This window comes from Lasiodiplodia theobromae (genome assembly GCF_012971845.1).
Source record: "Lasiodiplodia theobromae strain AM2As chromosome Unknown scaffold_7, whole genome shotgun sequence".
Taxonomy (NCBI): domain Eukaryota; kingdom Fungi; phylum Ascomycota; class Dothideomycetes; order Botryosphaeriales; family Botryosphaeriaceae; genus Lasiodiplodia; species Lasiodiplodia theobromae.
The window spans coordinates 371,254-398,892 of record NW_023336563.1 but is presented as its reverse complement, the minus strand read 5'-3'; the positions used below and the strand labels follow the sequence as shown (position 1 = coordinate 398,892).

At 56.9% G+C, this 27,639-nt stretch overlaps 13 protein-coding genes across 13 annotated transcripts; 8 read left to right on the top strand and 5 right to left on the bottom strand.

The window, feature by feature from the left end:
- Positions 1 to 467: 467 nt before the first annotated feature.
- On the bottom strand, positions 468 to 1,640 carry LTHEOB_2793 (uncharacterized protein; the record flags this gene model as incomplete). Its single annotated transcript, XM_035511644.1, has 1 exon — positions 468 to 1,640. One exon carries the CDS (start codon positions 1,638 to 1,640, stop codon positions 468 to 470), a length of 1,173 nt encoding a protein of 390 aa, XP_035363519.1.
- A 474-nt stretch (positions 1,641 to 2,114) lies between these two features.
- LTHEOB_2792 (uncharacterized protein) lies at positions 2,115 to 2,601 on the bottom strand (the record flags this gene model as incomplete). The annotated part of the gene is made up of 3 exons (XM_035511643.1): positions 2,115 to 2,143; positions 2,201 to 2,450; positions 2,500 to 2,601. 3 exons carry the CDS (start codon positions 2,599 to 2,601, stop codon positions 2,115 to 2,117), a joined length of 381 nt encoding a protein of 126 aa, XP_035363518.1.
- A 509-nt stretch (positions 2,602 to 3,110) lies between these two features.
- Positions 3,111 to 3,669, bottom strand: LTHEOB_2791 (uncharacterized protein; the record flags this gene model as incomplete). The annotated part of the gene is made up of 3 exons (XM_035511642.1): positions 3,111 to 3,214; positions 3,267 to 3,495; positions 3,565 to 3,669. 3 exons carry the CDS (start codon positions 3,667 to 3,669, stop codon positions 3,111 to 3,113), a joined length of 438 nt encoding a protein of 145 aa, XP_035363517.1.
- Positions 3,670 to 4,089: 420 nt separating this feature from the next.
- Positions 4,090 to 4,635, bottom strand: LTHEOB_2790 (uncharacterized protein; the record flags this gene model as incomplete). The annotated part of the gene is made up of 3 exons (XM_035511641.1): positions 4,090 to 4,190; positions 4,245 to 4,473; positions 4,537 to 4,635. 3 exons carry the CDS (start codon positions 4,633 to 4,635, stop codon positions 4,090 to 4,092), a joined length of 429 nt encoding a protein of 142 aa, XP_035363516.1.
- A 621-nt stretch (positions 4,636 to 5,256) lies between these two features.
- On the bottom strand, positions 5,257 to 5,774 carry LTHEOB_2789 (Mads box transcription factor mcm1; the record flags this gene model as incomplete). The annotated part of the gene is made up of 3 exons (XM_035511639.1): positions 5,257 to 5,303; positions 5,363 to 5,618; positions 5,676 to 5,774. The coding sequence occupies 3 exons, from the start codon at positions 5,772 to 5,774 to the stop codon at positions 5,257 to 5,259; spliced, it is 402 nt and encodes a 133-aa protein (XP_035363515.1).
- Positions 5,775 to 7,077: 1,303 nt separating this feature from the next.
- On the top strand, positions 7,078 to 7,774 carry LTHEOB_2788 (Uridylate kinase; the record flags this gene model as incomplete). Its single annotated transcript, XM_035511638.1, has 2 exons — positions 7,078 to 7,402; positions 7,455 to 7,774. 2 exons carry the CDS (start codon positions 7,078 to 7,080, stop codon positions 7,772 to 7,774), a joined length of 645 nt encoding a protein of 214 aa, XP_035363514.1.
- A 444-nt stretch (positions 7,775 to 8,218) lies between these two features.
- Positions 8,219 to 9,333, top strand: LTHEOB_2787 (Proteasome component c1 protein; the record flags this gene model as incomplete). The annotated part of the gene is made up of 5 exons (XM_035511637.1): positions 8,219 to 8,221; positions 8,280 to 8,345; positions 8,402 to 8,560; positions 8,620 to 8,946; positions 9,004 to 9,333. The coding sequence occupies 5 exons, from the start codon at positions 8,219 to 8,221 to the stop codon at positions 9,331 to 9,333; spliced, it is 885 nt and encodes a 294-aa protein (XP_035363513.1).
- A 365-nt stretch (positions 9,334 to 9,698) lies between these two features.
- Positions 9,699 to 11,325, top strand: LTHEOB_2786 (Phosphoglycerate mutase; the record flags this gene model as incomplete). Its single annotated transcript, XM_035511636.1, has 3 exons — positions 9,699 to 9,756; positions 9,936 to 10,163; positions 10,877 to 11,325. The coding sequence occupies 3 exons, from the start codon at positions 9,699 to 9,701 to the stop codon at positions 11,323 to 11,325; spliced, it is 735 nt and encodes a 244-aa protein (XP_035363512.1).
- A 1,659-nt stretch (positions 11,326 to 12,984) lies between these two features.
- Positions 12,985 to 15,103, top strand: LTHEOB_2785 (Glutamine amidotransferase; the record flags this gene model as incomplete). Its single annotated transcript, XM_035511635.1, has 2 exons — positions 12,985 to 13,274; positions 13,327 to 15,103. 2 exons carry the CDS (start codon positions 12,985 to 12,987, stop codon positions 15,101 to 15,103), a joined length of 2,067 nt encoding a protein of 688 aa, XP_035363511.1.
- Positions 15,104 to 15,847: 744 nt separating this feature from the next.
- LTHEOB_2784 (Dimethyl-8-ribityllumazine synthase protein) lies at positions 15,848 to 16,664 on the top strand (the record flags this gene model as incomplete). Its single annotated transcript, XM_035511634.1, has 3 exons — positions 15,848 to 15,890; positions 15,950 to 16,115; positions 16,217 to 16,664. The coding sequence occupies 3 exons, from the start codon at positions 15,848 to 15,850 to the stop codon at positions 16,662 to 16,664; spliced, it is 657 nt and encodes a 218-aa protein (XP_035363510.1).
- A 1,169-nt stretch (positions 16,665 to 17,833) lies between these two features.
- On the top strand, positions 17,834 to 21,816 carry LTHEOB_2783 (Histone-lysine n-methyltransferase; the record flags this gene model as incomplete). Its single annotated transcript, XM_035511633.1, has 3 exons — positions 17,834 to 18,532; positions 18,622 to 21,658; positions 21,713 to 21,816. 3 exons carry the CDS (start codon positions 17,834 to 17,836, stop codon positions 21,814 to 21,816), a joined length of 3,840 nt encoding a protein of 1,279 aa, XP_035363509.1.
- Positions 21,817 to 22,672: 856 nt separating this feature from the next.
- On the top strand, positions 22,673 to 24,157 carry LTHEOB_2782 (PCI domain protein; the record flags this gene model as incomplete). The annotated part of the gene is made up of 3 exons (XM_035511632.1): positions 22,673 to 22,747; positions 22,824 to 22,965; positions 23,040 to 24,157. 3 exons carry the CDS (start codon positions 22,673 to 22,675, stop codon positions 24,155 to 24,157), a joined length of 1,335 nt encoding a protein of 444 aa, XP_035363508.1.
- Positions 24,158 to 24,989: 832 nt separating this feature from the next.
- On the top strand, positions 24,990 to 27,172 carry LTHEOB_2781 (Heterokaryon incompatibility protein; the record flags this gene model as incomplete). Its single annotated transcript, XM_035511631.1, has 2 exons — positions 24,990 to 25,527; positions 25,584 to 27,172. 2 exons carry the CDS (start codon positions 24,990 to 24,992, stop codon positions 27,170 to 27,172), a joined length of 2,127 nt encoding a protein of 708 aa, XP_035363507.1.
- Positions 27,173 to 27,639: the final 467 nt, after the last annotated feature.

Genomic DNA, 27,639 nt, shown 5'->3' with positions numbered 1-27,639 from the left:
GCGGAGGGTCCTCTAAACGACGGCGCCTGTCGATTGAGCGAATCACGACGTTTTGACAGCCAGTCAAGACGAGTATACTAGTACTTTGTCTCTCGAAAGTCGAGCACCGCTTCGAGTATACGCTATGCTTGTCTAAGATTGTACAGCTCTTTACTAGACTACTACGGCTGAAATTTCAACCAGAATGAAAGGGAAAAGAAGTGAGTCTTCGCACTCGTTCGCTGCTCAAATCCCCGAGCAGGCATCCTCCTCAATCTCGAATACGGAAAGAAAACAGAAGGGAAATGTGCCGCCGGCCATCCCGCATGATATCTCTCTAACCATGGATGTCGAATTTGCTGCTCGCTCCGCTTATCCCAACGCAATCACCCTTCAAGGCCAACGATTTCCGCTTCATCATAGACCTCATGAAGCTTTGCCTACGGTCATAGACCACCCAAAGATGTCCACAACCAAGACAGGCTCCCTCAAGGCATTGGGTACCTCCCCGACAGCCTCTTGTACTTATCAAACTTGACCAGGTTGTATTCCACCATGGCATCCTCCTCGCTCCAGCCATACAGCCGCCTCCTCACAGCCTCGGCGAACAGCCTGTGCAGCTCGACCAGCGCGCGCCTCAGGTGCCCATTCGGCATGTCCGCGCCCTTGACCACCCACGCGCTCTGCACCGCGATCTCCACCCGCAGCGGCTCCAGACCTCCCTTCTTCCTCGTCTCCTCGGGCGTCATCGTCCGCTGACACGCCGCGCTCCACGCCTTGGTCAGCGCCTGGGCCCAGCCGACGCCCAGCCCGAAGACCAGCGGCCGCTCGTTGGCCACGACCCGGCACCGGAGCAGCTGCAGGCCAGTCAGCAGCCGCGCCGTCTCGCCCATTGCCCGCGCCCACGCGCGCTCGTGCCGCGCCTTCCACATGTCGTCGCGCGGGTTGACCGGGTCGCCATATGTCGTGTGCGCGATTTGCAGCTTGCGTATGTAGGCGAACTTGTGCGGCGGCAGCAGCGCCAGGAAGCGTAGCAGGGCGTTTGTCGTCTCGAAGGTGAACAGGGGCGTCGCATAGAAGAAGGGCAGCGCCTCGGAGTGGATCTGCCGGTTGGTGAGGACGAGGGCGCCGACGGAAGTAGGCCATTTGGTTGCAGGTGGTTGTTCAGATGGGTTGGCGGGGGAAGCGTTGTGCCTGCGACGGTAGGGCTTGTACTTGATAGAGCGGGGTTCCGGATGTGTTGGAGGGCGAGGGTTGCCAGCGGCAAGGATGGAGAGGACCGCGGTTCCTCTGTCGATGATGGTGAGCTGCAGCGGGGCGCTGTTGTTCACGGCGGCAGTGCGGTTGGCGTTGCTGCCTTGGTTGTTGCTCACATTGTCGTTGGCGAGCTTGGGCCTTTCGTATCGCGCGGGGGCAGACGCCCAGGTGCGTGGCTGGACTTTCTTTTCTTCGAGGGTGTGATGCGCGTTCGGCGTCATGTTGACCTGGACTTCGTCTTCGAAGCAGTAGGCGTAGATCATGTTGCGGATCTCACCCGGTAGATCGAGGAAGCCGAGCCGTTTCTTCTTGACCTTGTCGATGGCGGGCTTGGTCTTCTTCGTGGCACCGGCAGTGCTCTGAGTTAGTTTGATGCGGTCACGGTAGCGGTCTCGCTTCGCCATGGTGTGCGGTAGGTTTGATGAGAGGGGCGTGCAAAGTGGAAGTGTGGAGGCTCTGCCCTGGAAGGTCAAAGGAGGAGCTTTATAGAAGTGGGGTCAAGAGTGTGGCAAGAGTCGTCCTGTGACAAGCGAAACGGGAAGTGAGGTTGACGGCTGTCGCGGGCCCGCTCACCTGCGCTTGCCTAGATAGCCCACATAAATGTCACGGAACAGCGGCAACACGTCACAAACGTTATCATAGATAGGCTGCTGCTTCTTTCGCAAGTTTACCAATTGATTATTGAGGTATCCATGCTGTCTGAACTTGTGTTCATATTTGTCTTTACACGAATGTGCATAGCTCCGCCACCAATGGGGGAGTCATGGAAGAAAGAAACACCACTTCCAATGTGCCAAACGTCAATATGGCAGATCGTTCTGACAGCTCGTCATGAAGGATCAGCGTTCGATGTTGATCTTGAAGCCGGCTCCGACAGCTCAAACCTCATTGACCTCGAGGTCCTCCTCTGTGTGACCGATTAGAATATTCCAGACACTTTATTTAGACGGGGAGGATGCCTCACTCTTAGCGGCCTGCTTCTTGAGGCGGCGCTTCTTGTTTCCTCCCTTCTTGTTCGCTCCGACGTCGGCAGCCTCGTCGCCATCGTCGGCTTGGATCATGCGCTTCTTGGACGCGCCGATCGACGAGGCCTCGCCACCAGCACTTCCGCTCTTTGAGGCGTCGGTCAGCCTGTTGATGACTTTATAGACGTTGGTGCGGAAAGAGTTGGCGGTCTTAGAACCCGTGAACGACGCCGCAGTCTGCCAGTCGACCTGATTCTCTCTTTAGATCAACGCTGATGTAAGGGTGGTGGGGGCTTACATTGCCGCGATCATTGCCGTGGAGGTAGGCGACAACGAGACGCGTCTTGTCGGCGTCGCTGAGGCCTTTGACGGCGTCGATGGTGATATCAAGGGAAGCCATGGTGTTCGCACACTTGAAATGGAGAGAGCGCGTGTGGAGTTCGGTTTGTGGCGCTGACGCGGACAGCAACGGTAGAGTCGAGATGGATATGGGAGATCTTGGAAGGAGGTTGCTGTGTTTTCGTGCGGGAGGAAAAACAAGCTAATATGTCACGCGTAGAGCTGCGTGGGGCGCGACGGAAAGTGATGGTCACAACTTCAGGGTCTAGTTCCAGGTGCTTGACCGAAAACCTCGCAAGTTGAAAATTTCAATCAGAAGCCCGTATCTAGACTGGGCGCGTCGCGTGAATTCATGCCTCTCCTACACTCGGCATACTCCATACAAGGGTTCACTCTCTCTAGGGCCATCGTCTCGGAAGTAATCAATTGTTATCTGAATTCCTGAATTTGCTTCAAGTCCCTTGGCTGTTCCAGAAGCACGAAACAGCTTTGCCTAGTTCTGTAGCATCAAGCCCAAAAATGGTGTCCAATGCTTATGAAGTTTCTCACGCGGACCGCGTCCTTCCGCCTCTAGATCTCCTCGGCGTCGAAGAATGACTCGAGCTCAAGCTCCGCCTCAGTGGCATGCTCGGCATCAGCTCCGCTGTCGGGTTGAGACTCAGGCGCCTCTTCCGCTAAAGCAATCGTCAGCAGCCGTTCCAAACACGAGATGTAGGCTTCACTTACACTTGATCGCCTTCCTGCCCTTTCTGCCCCTTTTCGGCGTGGGTGTGGGCGTGCCGTCACCGCCTCCAGCACGCTTGCGCTTCGGCGTGGCGGCCTTGCTGCTGCTACCGCCGCCGCCGTCACCGCCATTGGCGCTGTTGTTGAGCTTCTTCATGGCGGCGTAGTAAGAAACCTGGAAAGCATGCTTGCTTTTGGCGCCAGAAAGGGCAGTGGCCGCGTCCCAGTCCATCTATGCTCGCCCAGGTCAGCAAAGTCTTCAAGAAGTGAAAGAACGGCTGGTGGATCGCCTGTCGCTCACGTTATTACGGTCTTTGTTGTAGAGTGTCATGATGATGAGGCGCGTCTTCTCGGTTTCGGTGAGCGCGGCGATAGCGGAGAGGCTGAACTCGACGTTCGCTGCCATTGTGAGATGATTTGGTCGAGACTTTGGAGTTTGAGTGGGGAAGTTGAAGTTTGGGATGCAAGGTGGTGGCTTCGGAATCGTGGGTCGGGAAGGAAAAGTGATATCTCGCAGCGGAAAATCGGTCGATGCAAGAAACCGGGTCGTCGCTGTTGCCTACGAGCCTAAAAAGATGGCAGCCAGGGTCCGAGTGGTCTTCGCTAGCGTAGCACCCATAGGGAATCAAAGCAGTTGGGTGGACATCAGTGTCATTATTTTGTTTATGCATTCAAACCAGGGCGAACTCTTCAGATCCCCGCACGCATGTTATTTCCTTCAATAGCCCATTGCAATCCAGTTTCATAATCACCAGCTCTGACCAGTCCATCTCACCCGATTTCCGCTTGGAAGAGATCCGCAGAGCACTAGGACAAGGCACCTCCGCTAAAACTCCTCGGCGGTGTCGAAGAAGCTCTCCGTCGCGAATTGGGCAGCGTCCTTCACCTCATCGTCGACATCGGGATCCTCCTTGATGACGGGCTCCTCTGTGATCTGATTTAGAAATCAACAAAGAATAGGAAAACGCGACTGTGACGTACCAGGGATGACCTTCTTGCGTCCACGCTTCTTGGGCGTAGGCTTGTCGTTGTCGGGAGCGTTAGAGTCCGCTTTGCGCTTGGGCGCCTTGACAGCCGGGGAAGTGGCGTTGGTATCGGCACCGCCCTCAGACGACTGCTTTTCCAATTTCTTGAGGGTGCCGTTGAAGAGGACCTTGAAGCTCTCCTTGGACTTGGAACCCGACTGAGCGGCAGCAGCGGCCCAATCAACCTAGATCTTCTTTTTAGCAAAAGGATGGCTTCGATAAAGCTGGGCTGCTGTTGAAGATCTTACGTTCTTCGGCTCGTTGTGGTGAAGATACGCCAGAACGAGGCGGAGCTTTTCCACCTCTGAGAGGCTGTTGATGGCCTGGATGGTGTACTTGGGCGCCATGATGATTATGGAAGCGAAGGCTGTAGTGCGTCAAGTTCAGGTTTTTGGAAGTTGTGAGGTCGAGAGGTAGGAAAAAGAGTGGAACGGTCAGGCTAAAAGAGCGCTCTTAAATACTGCACGACACAACTTGCCCTCCCGACCCATGCACGTGCAGGATCCTACGAGGGCGCTCAGGGAACGCAAGAATATCCTGAGCAGGTATGCAAATGCCTTCTCAACCGATGGCCGCCTCGCCAAAGAAAGTGGCCCCCAGAATATTTGAGCCTTTGTAACTCATTTACACGAGTTCAGTGAGCAGTTAAAACGATCGCTGGACGCATATGTAGGAATTAAGAAATCCACATCAGCTTCGGAACGATAGATTCAGCTCCCGACATAAGCCGAGTGCAATTCTTTGCGTTTCCTTTGTAACCAGCAGAGCCAGAAGATATCACGGCCAAGATATTCTCAGTAACACATCAGATCTCGTTGTATTATCTACGCCAGCATTGAGTTATCTTGATTGGCGTAATTATCACGAGAAGCCGCACGGCGATGGACCCAAGTTGAACCAAATCTTAGCCGTTTCGCGCTCTTTGTCCCCAGAGACCCGTTGGGCATCAAGTCTGCCGCTGCCATAGCTCAGACCACCGACTCGGCCTCCTCGCCATCCTCCGTCTTCACGCCCTCTGATGTCGTATTAGCAATTTTGAAATGGATCTGTGCGATAGCAGAAAGGGCTACTCACTCTTGCCACGCGGCTTGCGAGGCTTCTTCGTCTTGTTCTCGATGTTGCCGTCACCATCTTCGCCCTCGTTGGCAGGCGTGGCGCGCTTGCGGCCACGCTTCATAGCAGGAGCAGGAGCGGGCGCGGGAGCTGGGACGCCATCTTCGCCGTCAGCAGTGGTGTCGGGAGCCAGCTTCTTGAGAGCCGACTGCAACATCTTCTTGTACGAGTCCTTGGATTTGGAGCCGCCCTGGACAGCCGCGGTATCCCAGTCGACCTGGAAGAGTCAGTGTGGATGAACGGGCTCGAGAAAATTGCATCTGGATTGCCTCACGTTGTTCGGCTCGTTATGGTTGAGGTACGCGGAAATGAGACGGAGCTTGTCAGCGTCGCTGAGGTTCTCGATCTTCGCGGCGTCGTACTTTGGGCTCATGATAGCGGTGTAGCGACGGTAGGATGATGTGGACAAGGAAAAGGGTGGGCGATGCCGCGAGCTGGGATTGCTTCGTCTCGAAGTGCAATGCGAGATGTGGTGAGGTGGAGGAAGGCAAGGACGGTTGCCGACGGCGAGTCTTTATGTGCAGGAACAGGAAATGCCGGGTGACCAGTCCAAGACACGCGGTGGAAGGGACCAAGAAATACGTTCCAGAAGCAACGAATCCGAACTGCAACATGTGATCAAGCGCTACCCACCTCACTTAAAGACTGAACAATGGGAAACCAAAACTGAATCGAGGAATGCAACTGTGAGACTTTGAAGAACGATCCGAGACACTCTGAAGTGAAAAGGAGCGCTGAGTGCATCGAGCCCACGCTTTTCCCTACGCCACCATCCTACAAGCATATACATGAAATTGACGGGCCCCAATCGAGAAAGAACCCGGCGGAAAATCTCTCATGGACAAAGATGAGGGTCAAGCTAGCTCTTCCCGTCTATGTTGAGATGTAGAATCAACTGCTACACTGCTGTAAATCGCCGTCACTGCCTAGCTTTCTCGAAGGACAGGCGTGCGCCCTTATAAAGTTGAAACATGTCAAAAAGCCTTGCTTGTATCGGAAAGCATGGTGGTCGCCCAGGAGCACTGAGGCTCTTCTGCCGAAGCTTTTTGCTCACATTGCCTGCGCTTACGAGCAAAAGAATCATCAGCTTTGGCTGTACTTCAATTGGTCCTCACCGCAGACCAATACATGCTTTAGTCGTCGGAATGCTCCGGTGGTTCATGTTGCTTCCCAGCCACAGCGGGCGAATGCTGGTCGGCGAGCCGCCCGAGGGATTGCTCGATCATATGATGGATCAAATGGGCATATAGATAAGGTGACTGGGGGATGGCAACGTGTCGCAAGAGATGAGGTCGCGGGCGGTCCTTTTCGGCGCCGAGCACTAGGACGGATTGAGCCCAAACGTTTCATGGCGGGACAATCTCGCTCCCCGCCATTGACACCCCCCCAATCTAGTCCCACGATGATCTCCACCGGTCCTTTCCACCTCCCTGCGCCTAGCTCCTCCAACCCCTTCTCTCGCTCCCGCTCCCGCCAATTCTCCTCTGCTTCTCGCCTCTTCTCCGACAAGCAGACCCCTCGCCCGCGCAATCCGCAGTACGCACCGCTCCGCATCTGGCCATTCGCTCTGATCTTTGCCGGCGGCACCTTCCTGTTCGTCCAAATCGTCAAGCAACGCCAGGGCACCGCTCCGCCTTCCAACACCAGCAGCCGCCCGTTCTAATCAATCCGCCAAAATGCCTGCCGTCCCGACCCTCCTCCAGCGCGAGAAGTCCGAGTTCGACCCGGCCGAGGTCACCGTCCTCTTTGTTCTCGGTGGCCCCGGTGCGGGCAAGGGCACCCAGTGCTCGAACCTGGTGCGCGACTACACCTTCAAGCACCTGTCGGCGGGCGATCTTCTTCGCGAGGAGCAGCAGAGACCCGGAAGCGAGTTCGGTGAGATGATCAAGGAGTACATTCGCGAGGGCAAGATCGTGCCCATGGAGGTCACCATCCAGCTCCTCGAGAATGCCATGAAGGCCGCTATGAAGGAGGAGAACAAGAAGAAGTTCCTGATCGACGGTACGTTCTCCGCCGCGGCGTTCCTGCCGACCAATGGCTAACAACCCCCGAGGCTTCCCCCGCCAGCTCGACCAGGCCCACGCCTTTGAGAAGAGCGTGTGCCCTGCCAAGTTCACGCTCTTCTTCGACTGCCCCGAAAGCACCATGGAGGCGCGCCTGATCAACCGTGGCAAGACCTCTGGCCGCTCAGACGACAACATCGAGAGCATTCGCAAGCGCTTCAAGACCTTCGTCGAGACCTCGATGCCTGTCGTGGATGAATTTGAGAGCCAGGGCCGCGTTGTTAAGATCGATGCCACCCAGGCTCCTGAGGAGGTTTACGAGGTTGTGAAGGCCAGGCTCAGCGAGAGGGGCATCGCTCTTGGCTCGTAAATGGTTCCATTCGCATTCTTGAGCGAGGAGTCAGCATATCAGGATATAATTTACCTTTTTTTTTTTTTACTAGAGTATACTAGATGAAGACACGACGATTCAGTGGAAATGCTTGATGTTAGGTCTAGGAATTCGTGATGCGCAAGTACAGTGTAGTGCAGACCCGTGCAAATCCCAGCCTTTTACTAAAGAGAAGAAAACTCTCTGATATGATCTTAATAATGCTTTGCTGGCCTCAACAACATGCTCCTAGCGGCTGATAAGATTGCCGGGTAATCCCCGGGATTTGAGCTACGCGTAGCTCGGAGGAAGCCTGGCTGGAGCTTCGTTTGGCAACTACATCAACATCACGCCCACCTCCCCACCCGCCCCATCCTCCCCCGCCCGTTTCTCTTGTAGCTCAGCCCCAATACCTTCAGACCCGCGTCTTTCTGCAGCTTCGCCATGGTACGTCGCCCGCGTTTCTGCGATCCGCCGCCAGCGCTAATGCACAGCGCGGCAACAGACGTCAATAGGTACCGGCTACGATCTCTCCAACTCCGTCTTCTCGCCCGACGGCCGCAACTTCCAGGTACCATCCACCCGACAGCTCGCTCCTGGTGCGACGGCTAGCTCACAATTCCAAAGGTCGAATATGCCCAGAAGGCGGTAGAGAATGGAGGCACGGCAATCGGCATTCGCTGCAAGGACGGTGTTGTCCTCGCTCTCGAGAAGATCATCAGCAGCAAGCTCCTCAAGAAGGGCGCCAACAAGCGGATAGCAACCGTCGACCGCAACATGGGCATCGTGTGTCGCCTCACCCCGGCCGCCGCGTCTGGTGCGCAAAGCTGACACTACAACCACAGGTCTCTTCCGGTCTCGTTCCTGACGGACGCCACTTCGTTTCCCGAGCTCGTGACGAGGCTGCGCAGTGGAGGAAGATGTACAAGGGCCCCATCAAGACCGCTGCGCTCGCCAACCGCATGGGCAGCTTCGTCCAGGCGTACACCCTCTACTCTAGCGTGCGCCCGTTCGGCGTGACGTCCATCATTGGTGGCTGGGATAGCGAAGAGCCCGCGGAGGTTGACGGCCAGGTCGGCAGCGGTCCTTCGGTCGGAGCTGGAGGCAAGAAGGAGGGTGTCACTCACGGCGGCCCGTTCCTCTACATGGTTGAGCCTAGTGGCCTGTACTGGGTATGTGTCACATTCGGGGCGGGAAGCTGTCGGACGCTTTGTGGTTAACGGGAACAGGGCTACTACGGTGCCGCGACGGGCAAAGGCAGGCAATCCGCCAAGGCAGAGCTCGAGAAGCTCAACCTTCACGAAGGCACCCTCACCCTGGAGCAGGGCGTCAAGGAGGCCGCGCGCATCATCTACTTCGCACACGAGGACAGCAAGGACAAGGAGTTCGAACTGGAGATGACTTGGATCAGCTCTGCTTCCGGCCCCACCAAGGGCAGGCACGAGGAGGTCCCCAAGGCGCTGCGGGAAGAGGCCGAGAGGCTGGCTAAGAAGGCGCTGGAGGGTGATGATGACGACGAGGAGGAGACTAGGCCTGAGGGCGACAGGATGGAGGAGTAAGATGTGTATGATATCACATGGAGATGTGAGATGCGGATCATGATGGGCTAGCGAGCTTGAGTTATGAAATGGCATGCATAGAGATTTTCGGGTTCTTCCCGGTACCTCGGAGTCCATCTTATCGTCTACATCATTGATACCGTTCTTATGAGTCAGACTGTTCCTCTGCTGCGAAAATGCGTTACAATGACCGGTGAGGCTGGCGTTAGCGAACTTCAGGTCTTCGGCGTCGGGGACTTGACATCTGACGAACCAGCTGTCCTGCATTTGTCTGAAGAGCCACGACATCTGGCTTCTTCTCATTCCCCTTGACCTACCCCTTGCCTCTATCAGAACCTCCAGACTCACATCATCACCGAACCGCCATGCCCCCGACTCTAATCCTCATCCGCCACGCCGAGGCACTTCACAACGTCGACAAAGGTACGAATACGCCCCTCTCCTATCAGCCTGGTCCCCATCGCCACCCAACCCTACCTCAACAACCCCGCCCAAAAGCAGCAATTCCGACCCGTCCTGTGCGATGGAGCCTAAGAATAAGCAACGGCGGGAGGGCAAGATAAAAAACGAAACGTTCCGCTGACACTCTAAACCCGAACCAGACTATTCGATCCCCGATCCCGTCCTCTCGCAGCTGGGCTTGCAGCAATGCACGGAGCTGCGCGACCACCTGCGACAGGGCAAAGAGCGCCCGCAGGTGTCGGAGCTGGCTGAACGCGCGGAGCTGATCGTCGTCAGCCCGATGCGCCGCACGCTGCAGACGGCGCTGTTGGGGCTGGACTGGTTGGTCGAGAAGGGCGTGCCGCTGAGGCCGGATGCGGGGTGGCAAGGTATGTTTCGTTCGTTGCAGTTTCGTGTGCGCGTGCTTTTTTCCCCTCTCATGCGTTCTTTTTTTTGGTTCTGCATTTTGAGTTTCATGCTCTGTTGTGGTACTTGAAGCCTACATGCGAGCCTACCGCCTGCTTTCCCCTCTCCTTCTTTTGCCAGCCGGGGCAGATCGTCCCCTCCCTAGCGTGCGAAGGTTGGCCATATCAGCGATGGACCGGAGTCGAGACTTTTCGTCCGTTCAGCATGCGGCCTCTTTGCCTCTTTCTATTCGCCGCTTGTTTCCGCTTCGGGTTGTGTTGAGGCTGGAGAATGGCCCCGGCGGCCTTGCACGCCGACGAGCCGCGTGGACCCTCGTCTGTTTGATCCTCCATGCGGTGCGGGCGGCATTGCTGTGCGAGTGCGCTGGCCATCGGACCGGCGGGTCTCTGTGCTACCTGTTGCTGGTTCCTGCTGGAGACCTGTGCTTGGGCTTCGGCAATTCGAGGTCTCGGCACTTTTCCAGAAACCTTGCATTATCATTCTTAATGTTTTTCATTTTCAACACTTTAACAAAACGTCTTATATTGGCTTGTTGCTGGCAATATCTCTAGCGTGTGGTGTCTTCTTACCACTGTACTCGATCGCTTGGGCCAACTTTTTCCTTTCACGCTATTGCTTCTACTGCATACGTGACGAAACTTGATCAGAGCTGTACTCACGCCCCCTCGCTCTACAGAGAACTCGGACAAACCTTGCGACACGGGCAGCCCTGTCTCCGTTCTGCAGAAGGAATTCCCCTCTGTGGATTTCCAGACGGTCGACCCCATCTACCCCGAGAAGGTCGAGCCTGCCACCAACCCGTACGCCTTTAGCCGCCGCGCCGTGGTCGCCCGCGGGCAGACCTGCCTCGAGTGGCTGCACAAGCGCCCCGAGAAGGTCATCGTCGTCGTCTCCCATTCTGGATTCCTGAGGTGCTCCGTCAGCCAGCGGAGGTACGCCAATGCGGATTACAGAGTCTTCGACTTCGAGGAGCGCAAGGGGGACGGAGCGTACAGGCTGAGGGAGTGGGAGATCACCGAGAGCGGGGGCATGGGGAAGAGCGAGAGGGGCACTGCGGTGATCACTGAGACCGATTTCCCTAGGGAGGAGCAGTTGGGCGAGGCCACCCAGGAAGTGCCGAATTGAGGAGGGTGAGCTCGCTTAGGGAATGCCCCGCGAGAGGAGGGGAGTCACCGTGCTTCTCGGTTCCGTATCAGTAGGGCTGTGCGTATAGATCTAAGCTCAAAGAAATAGAGGCTTGTCGGACGACGCTCGATTGCCAAGTGGATAGGGCGTGGGATTTGACTAGTGGGGCGGTTGTGGCTGGGGATGCTCGGACATATCCGACTGTTGTTGGCGTAAGCAGGCTGTTTGTTTGCCTTCCGGCAGTGGCTGGCGGAGCGACCACGTGCGTGAATACATGTAAGCAACGAAGGGCTACTGGGTAGGAATTGGCTCATTCGCAATCTTCACATGTCGTTTGCCGTCCTACAAAGCATTCCGACGGCTGAAGTAGGCATGGGATTTACCCCAGTGACGTCTGCTTGGCATGAGGTGCTGAGTAGTAGCCGCGTCGGAACCAATGAATGAAAATGCTAGCGGCCGCCGAAGAACATCAGCTTATCGGAACACGCCTTCCCAGGGCGGTGTGACGGGCGCCGGAACACCGTCAAGAAACAAGAGAGGTGAGAGAGCAAAACAAGGCTGAGCCCTGGACGCTGGGATGAGATCTCGGGACGCGGCCGACAGGGAAGCTGATTGGGGACGGTCAGCGGTGGAGAGCAAGCTCCACACAGATAGGGCTTAGCGACGAGATCACACGCAGTTCTTGCTGGGTGGTTGCTGTGGCGCGCCGTCAACAAGCTTTGTTTGCACCCCTTCTGCGAGCCACGGCACACCGGCATTGCATCTGGCGGTGGAGGGCCGGATGCGGAATCGCGTCGAAGCAGGCCGTTGCGCACTGGCGCCGACAAAGAGCTGCTATATTGGGAATCTATTGGAAAAAGTCCCGTTGAGATGATCGCCGGAGGTGTGTGCCCGGCGCACTGGCTGCGCTGCTTGCTCGGGAGATCCGTGCTATCGACCACGCGCGGCGAGCAAACCACGGGCGCGCTTGACGCGACGGCAACGGCGAGGATACGAGCGCCGGCGACCCTGCAGGATGCAGCGATGAGGCTGCGATGGCGACTAGGTGCGGTGCTCTATTTTTGTAGGCGGGCTTGGAGGCGCAGCGCGGCGACGCTCCACACGATCCCTGCAAAGATCGCGCGCTCGGCGGCGTGTGCGCGCTCGCCAGGGGCGGTCGCTGGACAGGTGGTGACGAGTGACGAAATGGGAGGGGAAAAGGAGCGCGACTGGCGCGCCCAGGAAGATGCACAGACGGGCTCGCCCGCTGTCGCCAACTTGCCAGCTTGGGAGCAATCCCTGAAACAGCCCGTCCGGCCTTAGGGGGGCGGGCGCTGGTTTGTTGCTGCGTCAGCTTGGCGTCGTCCCCGAGCTGTACTTAACTCACAGCTCACCGCATCCACCCGCCATATCGACCCCTCCCCTCTCCGCCCACACTCTCCGTCTCCCGCAGCTCCTCGCCACGACTGCACGCCTTCTTCACGATCATTACCCGCCATTGACTCACCGCGCTCTCGTTTCTAGTCTTCTTCCTTTCTACTCAGCACCATGTGGTACGCCCCGCCCCGCCCGCCCGCCCGTGCCCCAGAGACTCGCTGACACGCAACAACAGTGGCATCTTCGGCTACGTGAACTACCTGGTCGAGAAGGACCGCAAGTTCATCCTCAACACCCTCGTCAATGGCAAGTTTCCCCGCGATTCGACCGCCCGCCTGCCCCGCTGCTAACCGACCGCCAGGCCTCTCGCGTCTTGAGTACCGCGGCTACGACTCGGCAGGCCTCGCCGTCGATGGCGACAAGAGGAACGAGGTGTTTGCCTACAAGGAGGTTGGCAAGGTCGCCAAGCTGAAGGAGCTCATCGACGAGGCCAAGCCCGACCTCACCAAGGTCTTTGACTCGCACGCCGGCATTGCACACACCAGATGGGCCACCCACGGTATCCCCTCGCGCGTCAACTGCCACCCTCACCGGTAAGTAGCTCCGCAGAACCGCCGCGGGCAGAGACGCTGACCGGTACGCTAGGTCTGACGCTACCTGGGAGTTCTCCGTCGTCCACAATGGTATCATTACCAACTACAAGGAGCTGAAGGCGCTGCTGGAGACCAAGGGTTTCAAGTTTGAGACGGAGACCGACACCGAGGCCATCGCCAAGCTGGCCAAGTACATCTACGACAGCCACCCCGACATCGACTTCCCCGTCCTGGCCAAGGCTGTCATCAAGGAGCTGCAGGGTGCCTTCGGTCTGCTCCTGAAGTCGGTCCACTACCCCCATGAGGTCATCGCTGCCCGCAAGGGTTCGCCCCTTGTCATCGGCGTGAAGACGCAGAAGAAGATGAAGGTCGACTTTGTCGATGTCGAGTTCTCTGACGCCGACGCTCTGCCCGCCGAGCTGGCTTCGCAGAACGTTGCCCTCAAGAAGGCCAACACCGGCGGCCTCCTCGCTCCTCCCGACAAGTCGCTCCTCCACCGCTCGCAGTCGCGCGCTTTCCTCTCGGACGACGGCGCCCCCATCCCCACCGAGTTCTTCCTCTCCTCTGATCCCTCCGCCATCGTCGAGCACACCAAGAAGGTCCTGTACCTCGAGGACGACGACATTGCCCACATCCACGAGGGCTCGCTTAACATCCACCGTGTTAACAAGGAGGATGGCGCCTCCAACGTCCGTGCCATCCAGACGCTGGAGATCGAGCTCCAGGAGATCATGAAGGGCCAGTTCGACCACTTCATGCAGAAGGAAATTTTCGAGCAGCCCGAGTCGGTTGTCAACGCCATGCGTGGTCGTCTCGATGTAGAGAACAAGAAGGTCACTCTTGGTGGTCTGCGTCAGTACATTACCACCATCAGGCGTTGCAGGAGAATCATCTTCATTGCCTGCGGTACTTCGTACCACTCGTGTATGGCGGTCCGTGGTGTTTTCGAGGAGCTGACTGAGATCCCCATCTCCGTCGAGCTGGCGTCCGACTTCCTTGACCGCAAGGCCCCCGTCTTCCGTGACGACACTTGCGTCTTCGTCTCGCAGTCTGGTGAGACTGCCGACTCTCTCATGGCTCTCCGCTACTGCTTGGAGCGTGGTGCCCTGACCGTTGGTATCGTCAACGTTGTCGGTTCCTCGATCTCCCTGCTCACCCACTGCGGTGTCCACATCAACGCCGGCCCCGAAATCGGTGTTGCCTCCACCAAGGCCTACACCTCGCAGTTCGTCTGCATGGTCATGTTCGCCCTCTCTCTTAGCGAGGACCGGTACTCTAAGCAGCAGAGGCGGTTCGAGATTATGGAGGCTCTGGGCAAGGTCTCCGACCAGTTCAGGGAGATCCTTAAGCTTGACCAGTCCATCAAGGAGCTTTGCCAGAAGTTCAAGAACCAGAAGAGCTTGCTCCTGCTCGGCCGTGGCGCCCAGCACGCCACTGCTCTCGAGGGCGCCCTCAAGATCAAGGAGATTTCTTACCTCCACTGCGAGGCTGTCATGTCCGGTGAGCTGAAGCACGGTGTGCTTGCTCTCGTCGACGAGAACCTCCCGATCGTCATGATTCTCACCCGTGACGACATCTTCCCCAAGTCGCTCAACGCCTACCAGCAGGTTATTGCCCGCAGCGGTCGCCCCATCATCATCTGCAACAAGGATGATGCGGAGTTCCCTGCGGACAAGACTGAGAAGATCGAGGTTCCCCAGACCGTTGACGTCCTTCAGGGCCTGCTGAACGTCATTCCCCTGCAGCTGATGGCCTACTGGCTGGCCGTCGGCGAGGGTCTCAACGTCGACTTCCCCAGGAACCTGGCGAAGTCGGTTACTGTCGAGTAAAGTGGTGGTCATGTAAAAGCCCGCTAGAGGCAAAGGCGTACGGTAGATTGGTTTGTAGTGTAAGGAATGCTCAGCTGGATATGGGCGGATGGATATCATGGAATGCCGGAAGCTGAATGAACGGCCTGATTTATTATGCGATTTTCTATGCAAGACACGGCAGGAGGGCAGTTTTGCGATATGAGAAAAAAAAAAGAAATAAAGATATCAAGTTCCCGCTCGGTAGTTTCGCTTTGCGTAAGCAATTCGATGTAGTAATATGATCAATGAGTTTTTGTTCATGACTGTCCCTTGCTCTGGCATTGCGTGTCATGTGTAACGCGTTTGCGAAGACGCGTGCCCGAAAAAAAAAAAAGGCCCATCCCTGTGGAGTAGCCCCTGATGGCATGTTGCATAAACGATGCAGTGATGGAGTAGCGTGCTCCGCAGACGTCACTGGGAGTTTCAAGTTTTATTAAACGGTGGACTGGGATTTCAGCAAGTTCACAGGTGTCGTGTTTGTGCCGATACGAAACCGCGTCATTTTTGGTGGCTCGTGCGGCGACGATCTGCTCTCAGCGGAGCTTTGAGTGGCAGCGTGGTGGGGTAACTCTAGCTGTAAGGTACGGCGGAAGCGGACCCTTTCCCCTCATTGCCCATCGCAACAAGCTCCAACAAGCACGCAACAACCCCAACTCTCCTGAACGACGAGTTCATCCCAATCGGCATCTAAACTACCATCTATACACCCTAATAATCGTCATTATGGCACCGCTCAAGGGACCGGGTGAGGCCCGCAAGTACGACGGTAAGGCGCCAGTCACATCACCACATTGCAGGAGAACTGACGGGAGGCTCAATTGCTAGGCTCCGGCCTCCGTATCGGCATCATCCACGCTCGCTGGAACGACAAGATCATCAGCTCGCTGCTGGACGGCGCGAAGAAGTCGCTCGCTGCTGCGGGCGTCAAGGACGAGAACATCGTCATCCAGACCGTGCCGGGCAGCTACGAGCTGCCCTACGCTGTACAGCGGTAAGGATTCGTGCCCACTCGCCCTGCTAGTACATGCGATCCCACTGTGGCATGGCTTGTGGTCGTAATGAAGGCTGACGGTGGGTGGTGGTTCTATTAAGGATGTACGCCTCCTCGCAGATCCAGGCCTCCTCCGCCGGCGGCGCGGGCGGCCTTGTCCAATCTGCCACCGACCTGCTCTCGTCGTCGTCGGCGACCGACCTGACGAGCCTGAGCGCGACCGCAGCGGGCAAGAAGCCCAGCGGCGCGTCCACGGCCCCCTTCGACGCCATAATCGCCATCGGCGTCCTCATCAAGGGCGAGACGATGCACTTTGAGTACATCGCGGACGCCGTCAGCCATGGCCTGATGCGCGTGCAGCTGGATGCCAACGTGCCGGTCATCTTCGGCCTGCTGACCGTGCTCACCGAGGAGCAGGGCCTGCACCGCGCGGGCATTGCGGGCGAGAAGGGGGATCAAGGACACAACCACGGATTGGACTGGGGTAGTGCGGCGGTGGAGCTGGGCACCAAGAGGAGAGGATGGTCGGAGGGCAAGTTTGATGATTAGATTGCATCACGACGTTGACGACAAACGACCGGAGGATGGTGACGAGCACCGGCACGGATGTAAATGCATAAATCGAGCATGCAGAGTCATGATCGGACACACGCGCCAACCTCCCCTGTTGCTCAGCATGTGCGTACCGTCGCGGCATAAAACACTTTCAAGCGAATAGACAAGCCATTATAGAAACTCGCGAAAGCATCGGGTCGAGGAGCTGAAAGCGACGGCACCTTGCCCTGCATTGTGCTCGGGGTGCTTGTCCTCCCTGCCGAGCCAAACTATTGTTTCCAAGCATCTTGTGGCCCGTCGGCAGCGTGCTTTGCATTGATTGTTCAACGGATTGTGATGCCGAGATCGTAACGGTTGCTCGGTCGATGGGCGTTGGCCTGGCGTCAGCGGTGCTGCTCGCCCTCCGCGGGAGGCTTGTGCCTAGGGTGTCGGCCGGCTGAGGGTCGGCTCACGTGAGCAGCGACGACGCCAAAGACGCGTTTTCTGCTTTCAGATGTCCTCAGTCGGCTCGGAGCACCCGGCTGAGCAGCACGGCGCGAGCTGGCTTCGCGATACGCGCGTTGTGTGGAGTTATGCGGTGGTGGCAGGGGCGTGGGCAAAAAGCGCTGGCAGCGGCGCTATGATGCCATAAAGCGAAAGCGGGCAGCAGGGGTGCGCGAGGACGCCGCGGGAGAAGGGAAAAGCTTGCGGCGAGGAGGCCAGCGTGGGCGCCGCGGGCCCGCAGGAATCCGCAGGCGTTTCCGGAGCAGGGCGAGGCGTGGTCGAGGCGAGGTGCTTGTGGCTCGCAGAGCGATCGGTAGATGTGAGCGGTGGTTCTGGTTTTAGCGGCCTGGGGCAGAACCTCATCACCCTTGGAATGCCAACACCCTGCCACCTCGACCTCTCTTCTCCACTGCCACCCTGCCCGCCGCTGCGTTCGCCCGAAGCCTGGCGACGCGCGACCCTCCTCCTTCACTTCCCGTCCCCTCGTTTGAGCCCGCTGCGCCTGCAGGTCTCGGTCGGCCGCTCGTGTACATTTCGCGCCCACCTGCCGCGTCTCAAAGACTTCGCGCCCGGCCCGTACCAAGCTGCACGAGGGCCGCCGTCTCCTTCCACCCGCGCACGCACTAACTCCCGCCTGACAAGCTCCGCGATGATCGCACAGCGGGCGGGTCAGAGATAGAATGTCGCGCGCGTCAGCGGGCTTTGCCGACTTCTTCCCCAATGCGCCTTCAGTGCTGAAGACTAAACGCAAGGAACCCTCCTCCGACCACCAGCCCACGCGTGCGCCGTCGCGCACAGAGTCGCCGTTGCGCTCGGACAAAGGCGTTGAAAACGCCGCAACTGCCGGCCCGCGCAGAAACAACGACACGAGTGCCGAAGCGCTCGAGCAACAACACCAGCCAGAAGAGGATGACGGTGCGCACCGAGCTGACTCTGGCGACCTTTTGATTGGCGTCGGCTCGGCAAGTTCACTTTCCAGCACAGCTTCCTCAGTCTTCAGCAGCTCCAGCAGCAGCCGCCAAACCATGTCCTATCCTGGACCCAACACCTCCATCCACGCCCTTACCCCTCTCACAAACACCGAATCGTCGCCACCAGACAAGGCGACCAGCCCCAGACCGTCGAAGACCTCGAATGACCACATGTCTTTGACAAACACCGACACTTACAGCGCGCCGCCGCCTGGTGCCTCGCAAAATGTTGCGCCCGCCGAAGCGATCACACCCGCAACGACGCCGCCCCAGACTCGCAGACAAGCCCGTCCAGGCCCCGGCGAAGAAAAAGGCTTCACCGTTGTCTACGACCCCGCGCTAGATCCCAAGATCCCGTCCAACGAGAGACACAAGCGCAAGGCGACATACAGAAACATACCCCGTGATGTACGTTTGGTGTCTCCTTCCCGCATACTATCATACCATAATGTTGGAGTTTTCTCTGGTCGTGTACCTGGCTAATGCAGACTGAGTAGGATATCGCGGCGCCACCAGATCCTCGTCTGGCAATAGCCGGGTACACGACCGGAGCCCACAATGCGGCAAGAGGGGTAAACAAAGCGAGACTACGGCTTGCGCCCTACACCGTCAAGCCGTATGCCCCCGACAAAAACACCATTGGCCCGCAGCCTGCGACGAGGATCCTTGTGACCGGATTGGATCCCTTTACCCCGGAGATGCAGATCAAGACTTTTTTCTCCAGCTTTGGCAACATTGCGGAGTTCGACAACAAGATCGATCCGGCGACAGGAAGTTTTCTTGGGATTTGCTCCATCCGGTACAGCGATAGCAAGCCTGCGCGACAGGGAAAGTATCCATTGACGGCCGCGGCATCTGCCAAATTGGCAGAGAAGGAGGGCAATGGAAGTCGCATTCAACTTCGCCAAATTAAAGTGGAGCTCGATCGGGAAGGTCGCAGAGCGGCGCGCTGCGTCGACGAGGCCGTGAAGAAGAATAGGATGCGACAGCAGAAAGAGGAAGCTGCATCTATCAGAAAGACTGCGGATACAACGCCAGTAGTCATACCTCTCTCCGAACCGCCACCCGACGCGCCAAAGGGACCTTCAGGCAAAGGTGGACAGGGCCCCAGACCGCACGTCGCGCCTCGACCGATTCGTCCTGAGCACGCCCTCGTCGAAAACGAACCCATCATCGATAAGATCAAACGCAAGCCGTATATTTTCATCGCACATTGCTACGTTCCCGTCCTCGGCACAACGATCCCGCATCTGAAGAAGCGCCTGAAACTATACCAATGGCAAGAAGTGCGGTTGGACCGAACGGGCTATTACATCATATTCGAGGACTCAAAGCGTGGCGAAGATGAATGTGAGCGTTGTTACCAGGAGTGCAACATGCAGGCGCTTTTTACCTATGTTATGAACATGGAGTGCGAAAAATACGGAAACCCTAATTATGTTAGGAGCCCGAGTCCGGAGCGGGTACTTGCAGAAAAGAAGAAGAAGGAAGTCGAAGAAGAAATTCGGAGGGAAGAGGAGCAGGATCTTGAGGAGGAGAAGAAGGAGCGGGCAGAGAACCTGGATCCGGTCACGGCTGCCAAGGAACGATTACACACGGAGCTGCTGGAGCAGATCATGAGCGACATCAAGACGCGAATTGCGGCTCCGGCAATCTACGATTATCTGGACCCAGCCAGGCACGTTGCGAGGAGGAAAGAGTTGGGCGTGCGGGATCCCACGCTCGCTGAAGCCAAGACTCCCACTGTCCTCTTCAGCGCAGCGGAAAATGTGCTTCCTCACAAGTCGAAATTCGGGAAGGGCAACAAGAATCTACGGAAGTCTCTGGCTGCGAACCTCTCTCAGAATCAGAGGAGAGGCAAGGGTGGTCACCACTACGAAGTCAACGCATTCGCAGACGAGAGGCGTAGGAAGCCCCCGCCAAAGAAGCATAATGCATTTAGGAATCTTCACCGGCAGATGCAGAGCTTTGAGGATGAGGATTCGGATGATGAACAGAGTACTCTGACAAGGGATACTGAAGAGCAGGAGAGCAGGTCCATCAGTCGTATGTCTTCAGCGGCTCCTGAGGAGGAAGACGAGATCATACAGATCAGGCCTTCTAAACGCAGGAAACTGGAACCGTTGTGGGGTGATGCCGATACCCAGGATGCCCAGGCCCGCCGTCTATTCCCTCATCTCATCAACAAGGACCCGACGGATATGGCAGACGGAGAGCTCGATCAAGTGGTTCACGCCTTCCCGCATACTTCGGACCTCTACAAGAGAGCTAAGAGTGAATTGAAGTTCCGCAAGATCCAGCGAGATGCAGCTCTCGTGTTTGGTGGGGAAGACGAAGAAGAAGATTCTCGTGCTGGCAGCGTGCAACCACCGACGGAAGCGGCTACGCCAGTCGATACCGTCGAGGAGATACAGATCGAGACACCGGAGCCAGAGGTCCCCATCAAGACAGAGAAGAAGAAGCCATCCAAGCCCAAGAAGAAGACCAAGAAGCAGGCTCTCCTGGACGAAAAGCCAGAACCCTCGCCTCTCAAGTCTGAGGTTGAAGAGACACCGCCTATCGAACCTGTGCCCCTGGAGGAAGCCCCGAAGGTGGCGGAAATTGTCACAGAAAACCTCATGTCTGAAGATCCAATTTGGGGATTCTCCATCGACGAACCTCGTTCGACGATAGAGGAGAAGCTGGATTATGTCATGGACATTGATGGCTGGCAATTCACCGTCAAAGACGCTGAAGATCTTCGTTACCTTAGTGCAGCGCTTGAAAATGTGCGGCCGGCGAACGTGGGTGATCCCAACCTCTTCGCATACAAGGAGAAGCACGTCAAGAAACTCAACACCGGTCTCGATGGCGTTGCGTACAAAGAAGTCAAGATCGAGGACTACTACAAACCCAACCCAACAGGCTGTGCCAGGACGGAAGGCGTCAAGAAGATCCTGGAAGCGGAGAAGTCCAAGTACCTGCCACACCGAATCAGAGTCCAGAAGGCTCGTGAGGAGCGTGAGGCTTTGGCAAAGATCAATCCGAACGCCTTGGCGCAGTTGACTAAGCCTGCTGTTGCGCCGAAGACGTCGACGACGACCTCTCGCTCGAACCGTGCGAACAACCGCCGTCTCGTCAACGAGATCAGTACCCAAAAGCAGGCTCTCGCTGCAGATGGTGGTGACAACATCGCAATCCGCTTCAACCAGCTGAAGAAGCGGAAGAAGCTCGTTAAATTCGACCGATCAGCCATCCACAACTGGGGTCTCTATGCCCAGGAGGATATTTCTGCCAATGACATGATCATCGAATACGTCGGCGAGAAGGTGCGCCAGAAGGTGGCGGATATCCGTGAAATAAAGTACGACAAACAGGGCGTGGGTAGCAGTTACCTTTTCCGTATCGACGAAGACAGCGTTGTGGATGCCACCAAGAAGGGTGGCATTGCACGTTTCATCAACCACAGCTGCACACCAAACTGCACAGCGAAGATTATCAGGGTGGACGGCACGAAGCGCATTGTCATCTACGCGCTTAGGGACATCAAGACGAGTAAGTACCGCCTTTTCTGTTGTGCGAAATGAGGATTACTGACCAAAATGACAGACGAGGAGCTTACGTACGACTACAAGTTTGAGCGCGAGATCGGTAGTGATGACCGTATCCCGTGTCTTTGCGGTTCTGTCAACTGCAAGGGTTTCCTCAACTAGTTGTGCATAAGATTGATGTTCCTGGCTCAATACCCACTGCGTAGTATCGTCACCCATGGCTTCAGCGTGACTCGATTGGCAATCTTGGCCGGCTCAGGGACACCTCAACAAGCCCTGAGCTCAACGGCGTGGTAAACCTGGACAATGGGCGTTTGGGCCTGCTCAACCGGCTTGCACTTGCTTTCTTTCTAGTCGCATTCTGGCGTAAATTCGAGTCTTTTTGTGTTCGTCAAAATTCCGAAAATTGGGTGGACATTGCATTGGGTGGGCGCATAATTGGACCGAAGGAAGATCTGGTCACGGACAATGCGGGAGACTTGGCTTGTAGCGACTATTCACGTCGAAGAGAACCCTTTTATTCTCTGTTTTCTTCGATCTTATTTTCTTTTCTTCTTTCTTCAGCATGACAAACTTGTGGAGGAGAGGACACGGGGCAAGGTGCGCCGGCAGGAACGCGTGGGATCAAGTCTTCCTCTTGTCGTGCGTTTGGAAAGGTGCGCGTCGCGGCAGCAGCAGTTGCGTGCACGTGTTTTGATTCAGAAGTTGTCGATCTGTACAAAAATAAGGCACTTTAGCAAAAGGCGAAGCAATACGACTCAATAGTAGCCAGATGAGCTGGCTGAAGACTCCTTGAGGATTCGTTTCTTTGTGCTCGATTGAATTGCCCAAGCAGCGCAGGGCTGGTTTTGGTGCCTCAGGCCAAAGCGCTATCGATAAGCGATTTTCCGAAAAGCCCACCGTGCCTACCTAACGACACTCGACGCGCCGCCCACTGCCCCATCGCACACCACCCACCCGCGCCCCGACACGACCGACTCCCTCGACGCCGGACACCGTCGCCCTCGCTACCCTCAACATGCCGGCGCCGACCAACACTCTGCTCATCGAAGGCTCCTTCGAGGAGCTCGTCGACGAGCTCGCACAGTACCTTGTAAGCCTTCGAAATCGAGTCACGGGTCTCCGCCGTGTGGACGGCCGTTCCTGACACTGGATTTGCGTTTTTGTAGGATGCCCTGAAGAAGGCCCAAGGCGAAGAGTCTTCCGAACTGCAGTCCGAGTGCGCACAGCTGCTGGAGGAGAACAAGAAGGATGAAGTACTCAAGAAGCTGGTTACCTCCAGCGCGTCTCTGAGCGGTGCGCCGGAGAAGGGTAAGCACAGCCTACATGATTGAATTTCCCTTTGAGAAAGCACGAGAGCTGACGGCATTGGCGCGAATTTGCAGAGTTCGTCGCGGCATACAACCTGCTGATCCACCTCGTGCGGCAATCGCCCAACCTCAACATGTACCTGCCTCCCCTGTGCAAGAACGTGTCGAACCCCATCGCCACCTCGCCCAACAACAGCGCTAGCCTGTCTCTGTCGGTCCTGACGACTATCTTCAACGTCCTGCAGCCCGACAACGACAACCGCTACCATGTGTTCCTGGCCATTCTGCGCGTTGTCAAGACCTCGTCGGCCTTTGAGAACTTGAAGCCGCAGCTCAAGCACATCGATGCGTGGTTGGCACAGTGGCAGTCGGACGAGGAGGAGCAGCGCAAGCTGTACCTGGCCATCGCTGATGCCGCGCAAGAAGGCGGCGAGGACGAGATTGCGTACCAGTACCTCATCAAGGCCCTTCGCACCATCCCTGCCGAGGAGGCCGCCAACCAGGAGGCACGCGACCTGAGCGTGCGCGCTCTCAAGACGGCCCTGATGCACCCGGCCCACTTCGACTTCCAGGATCTCACCGCTCTCGACAGCATCCAGGCCCTGCGCAAGTCGGATCCCGTCCACTTCGAGCTCCTGGAGATCTTCACCTCGGAGCTGCTCGAGGAGTTCAACGACTTCCAGGAGGAGCACACGGATTTCATCGAGAAGGAGGAGGGCTTGGACGGCGCGCAGCTGACGCGCAAGATGCGGCTGCTCACTCTTGCGTCTCTAGCAGCCCAGGCCACGGGCCAGACGCGCTCGCTGCCGTACGCGCAGATCACCAAGGCGCTGCAGATCCCGTCCGAGGAGGTTGAGATGTGGGTCATCGACGTGATCCGTGCCGGGCTCGTCGAGGGCAAGCTGTCGCAGCTCAACCAGACGTTCCTCATCCACCGCGCCACGTACCGCGTCTTCGGCGAGAACCAGTGGCGCGAGGTGGCGTCCCGCCTGGACATGTGGCGCAACAGCCTGACGGGCGTGCTGGGCGTCATCCGCCAGGAAAAGGAGAACTTCATCCTGCAGAAGGAGCAGGAGCTTCGGGATGCGGAGAACAAGGCGACGCAGGCCGCGCAGGGCGGTTCCAGCGGCCAGCAGGGTGGCAGGAGAGGTGGCCGGAAAACCGAGGCTGCCGCCGGCGAGCCTGAGGAATAGAGAAAGCATCAGAGAGCATGGGCGAGGATTAATGAAGGCATACGGAGGTAGCCTTTGTTTCGATTTTTTTTTTCGTCGTTTGTGGGAGATTCCCCTGCCTGCCCACCATGAGAAAAGAAAAAAGAGAAAGCAAGAGGTAACATGCCTCTTGACTTGTCTTTAATTTTGTTCTTCTTTTATTTCTACCGCGAAATGGTGACTTGAAGGACGAGAGCGCTTTTCTGCGTGGGCAGTGATGGTGAAAGGGAAAAAAGGGAGGGAGGTGTGAGCAATTGGCAAAAAAAGCGCACAAAAGTTTCTCCTTTTGTGTTTCGAGATAGAGAGATGGGGATGGGATGGGATGGGGAAAGGGAGAGGAGAAAGATATGGGCTGCTACGGCGCTCTTTTGGATGTTTTTGCCCGTCTGGCCTTTGCCCCTCCCCCTCTCCCCTTTCGGATGGTTGAGTGTCGGTAGTGAAATGAATTGCTATGACTTTCGGACTTCGAGTTTTGTTTGGTGCAGCATTTACAAGAAGAAGTTGCTTTTACTTCCGTTGTGGGCAACAGTGGGGTGGAGCGCACGACGGGTTGGGCAACTACGGCGTACGGGTAAGTGCTTTCACTTCCATGAACTCATTGCAGCATCATCAGGCGGACCGGCAGGACAGTTGTGATTGGTGCTTGGGGGTCGGGGCTGAATGCATGGCGTGGCGCTCTTAGCAGCGGCGTCCGCGCCTAGATACGTCTGTTTTGACACCTCCTTTCAGCTGCTCTCCACCCTTACCATGAACACGCAAAAAACGATTGTCTAATCCTTTCAGAGAAGAGGAGGCGACATCTCCATTCAAGATCATGACGGACTCGGGGTCTACGACTGAAGAAAGCTCGCTCGACCGTGAATGGCCAAGAGACACGTGGGTCGCTCTTTGTTTGAGGTGCAGGTCTATGAGGTTGGAGGATCTACTTGAGACCGAACGTCCCTTCAGCCGCATCTTCAAAGATGCCTATCGCAAGTCGATCAACATCGAGTGGAACTGCGAGTTGTGTGCCGTCCTCGACGGGCTCGTGGCCAGAGCTTTCAAGCCCGACAGCGAATGCTGCGAGAACATCAACACGAGAGTGCTTCCTGAAAACATCCAGGGCGCCGATCTCGATACCTTCAAGAAAGACTTAGAGGGAACAGTGGGCCCCGAACGGCACTTCACTTTGTCTCCACTGAAGGATCGGGTACGAGGAGCGTTGCACCCTGAAGGCTTCGCCTTTCTTGAATGCAAGAACATTGCCCATCCCGGCGGGAAAAAAGAGCATTCCCTATATGTAATTAACGGTCGAGGTGCCTGGGGTCTGAAAAGCGGCATCCATGGTATCATCGGGCTCGCTGCGAAGGAGGGTAAGTCTGTCTGAAGTAAGCCATCATGGGTTCCAATTGACAAGCGGAATAATCAGGTAGTCCAGCCGCAACGCATGTACCGCGACGGCTGGTCAACTCGGACCGTGTTGGACCTGACTCTGTCAAGATGCTCCACGACTGGCTGCAAACATGCAACGAGCATCATTCAACCTGCCGTCGAAGCATCTGCGGCAAGCATATCGACCCGGAGCCGCCGCTGCCAACGAGGCTTCTAGATGTAGGCGCTCCGGACACATCGAGCCGACCTCGGATCGTGGATACTCAGGGTCGGCGTGGAGTCTACCTCGCACTCAGTCATTGTTGGGGCGGCGCGTCGTTTTGCTTGACCTCGCACAATCGCCAGCGCTACCGGGAAGACGGCTTCGCGCTCGAAGATCTACCGCGGACGCTCAGGGACGCGGCAAGGGTGACGAGAAGGCTCGGCTTCCGGTACATCTGGATCGATTCCCTCTGTATCGTCCAGGACAGCGTTGAGGACTGGGAACGAGAGTCGAAGAGGATGGGAGCAGTATACGAGAATGCGTACTGTACCATTGCTGCCACACAAGCACCCAACGATGATACCGAGTTTCTCCAAGGCCCAATGGTCAAGACTGTTGCGGTACCGTGCGATCTGGATGACGCCACCAAAGGGACGTATTTCGTCACGGAGCCGTATCAGTCCGAGTTCAAGCAAGTAGAACAGGCTCGGCTGAACCACCGGGGATGGGTCGTGCAGGAAAGGCTGCTGTCGCGGCGGACGATACACTTTGCCAAAGAGCAGGTGTTCTGGGAGTGTCGGCAAGAGATCCTGGGCGAGGACGGCAGCCGGCATCGGGCGGGAGGAGCGGAAGGACTGGCCGGTCTCGCGAGGTCGATATCGGATTTGGAGGCTGGTCGAGGCAGGTTCCGGGAAAGCTCGTCGCTGTGGGAAGCGGACGAATTCGAGCAGACTTTCATCAGACGGTGGCAGGGCATCATTGCGACATATTCCGCTTGCGACTTCACAAAGTCGTCAGACAGGCTTCCTGCACTCCTTGGCTTGGCGGATCGGCTTGGTTCGATCAACAACATGGAGTACCATCATGGCAATTGGATCAACACGCAGTCGAGGCATCCGCCTCGATCCTTGGCATGGTGGGCTTGCGCACCAGGGAAGAACAGTAGCAACCACGGACAGGTGCGAGCTCCATCTTGGTCTTGGTCGGCGCTGGAGGGCGAAGTGTGCTTCGAACAGCAGGACCGTCAGCCGTTGGCGGAGCTCCTTTCGGTTGAAGTCTCCGAGCGCATGGGACTTCCAAACTATGTGGCGCTCAAGATGCGCGGGCGGTTCTGCACCGTCTCGACGCGGTGGCCGCCACCACGAGTGGCTGAGATATACACTACCGATTCAGAATCCGGCGCGGAGGGGGAGAGCGTGGCTGTCGGCCACATCACTTTCGATAGTGTCGGTGACATGCACGCCAAGCTGGACTGTCTGTTTTTGTACGTCGATTCGGCCGGCAGCCCTACCGTGTTGGCATTGAAGAGCGAGGAAACTGGGGGTGGCGGTTTGCCGGAATACCGCCGGCTGGGTATTGGCAGTCTGACGCGCCAAACAGGGGAGACGGTGTTCGGGGAGGAGGTTGAATTTGTGCTCATCTAGAATGGTTCCGAATTGGGACCGTAGCGGCATCACACCGATCTTCATTGTGCAGTTTTGGAACCTAACTTGCATTTGCGTATTTGTTAAAAAGGAAAAGTATTATGGCGTCGTTCGCGTGGCACAGGTCGATCAATTCTTCTCGTGTGGCATGACGGATTGCAAATGACACTGGACTTGTCGACACACCTTTCAAGGGAAAACATTAGCGTTTCTATTCATAGTTGGACTGAGTTCGAGATTGCACAACGATGCTTGCTTGTGGAACGCGATTGGTATTGTTCGTAACCTACTGCGGCAGTGTTGTCCACGGTGGGTTTGAGCAACAGCGTTTGGCATCAGATCTGGGTGCAAAAAGTTGCAGTTTTGGGGGTGCAAGTGCCGGTCAAGCTAGGGGCAGGGATTGTCGTGACGCCGACGTGGCGCTGCCGGCGACCATTTCGGTCACGCACATCGCCGCCATGGCGCCC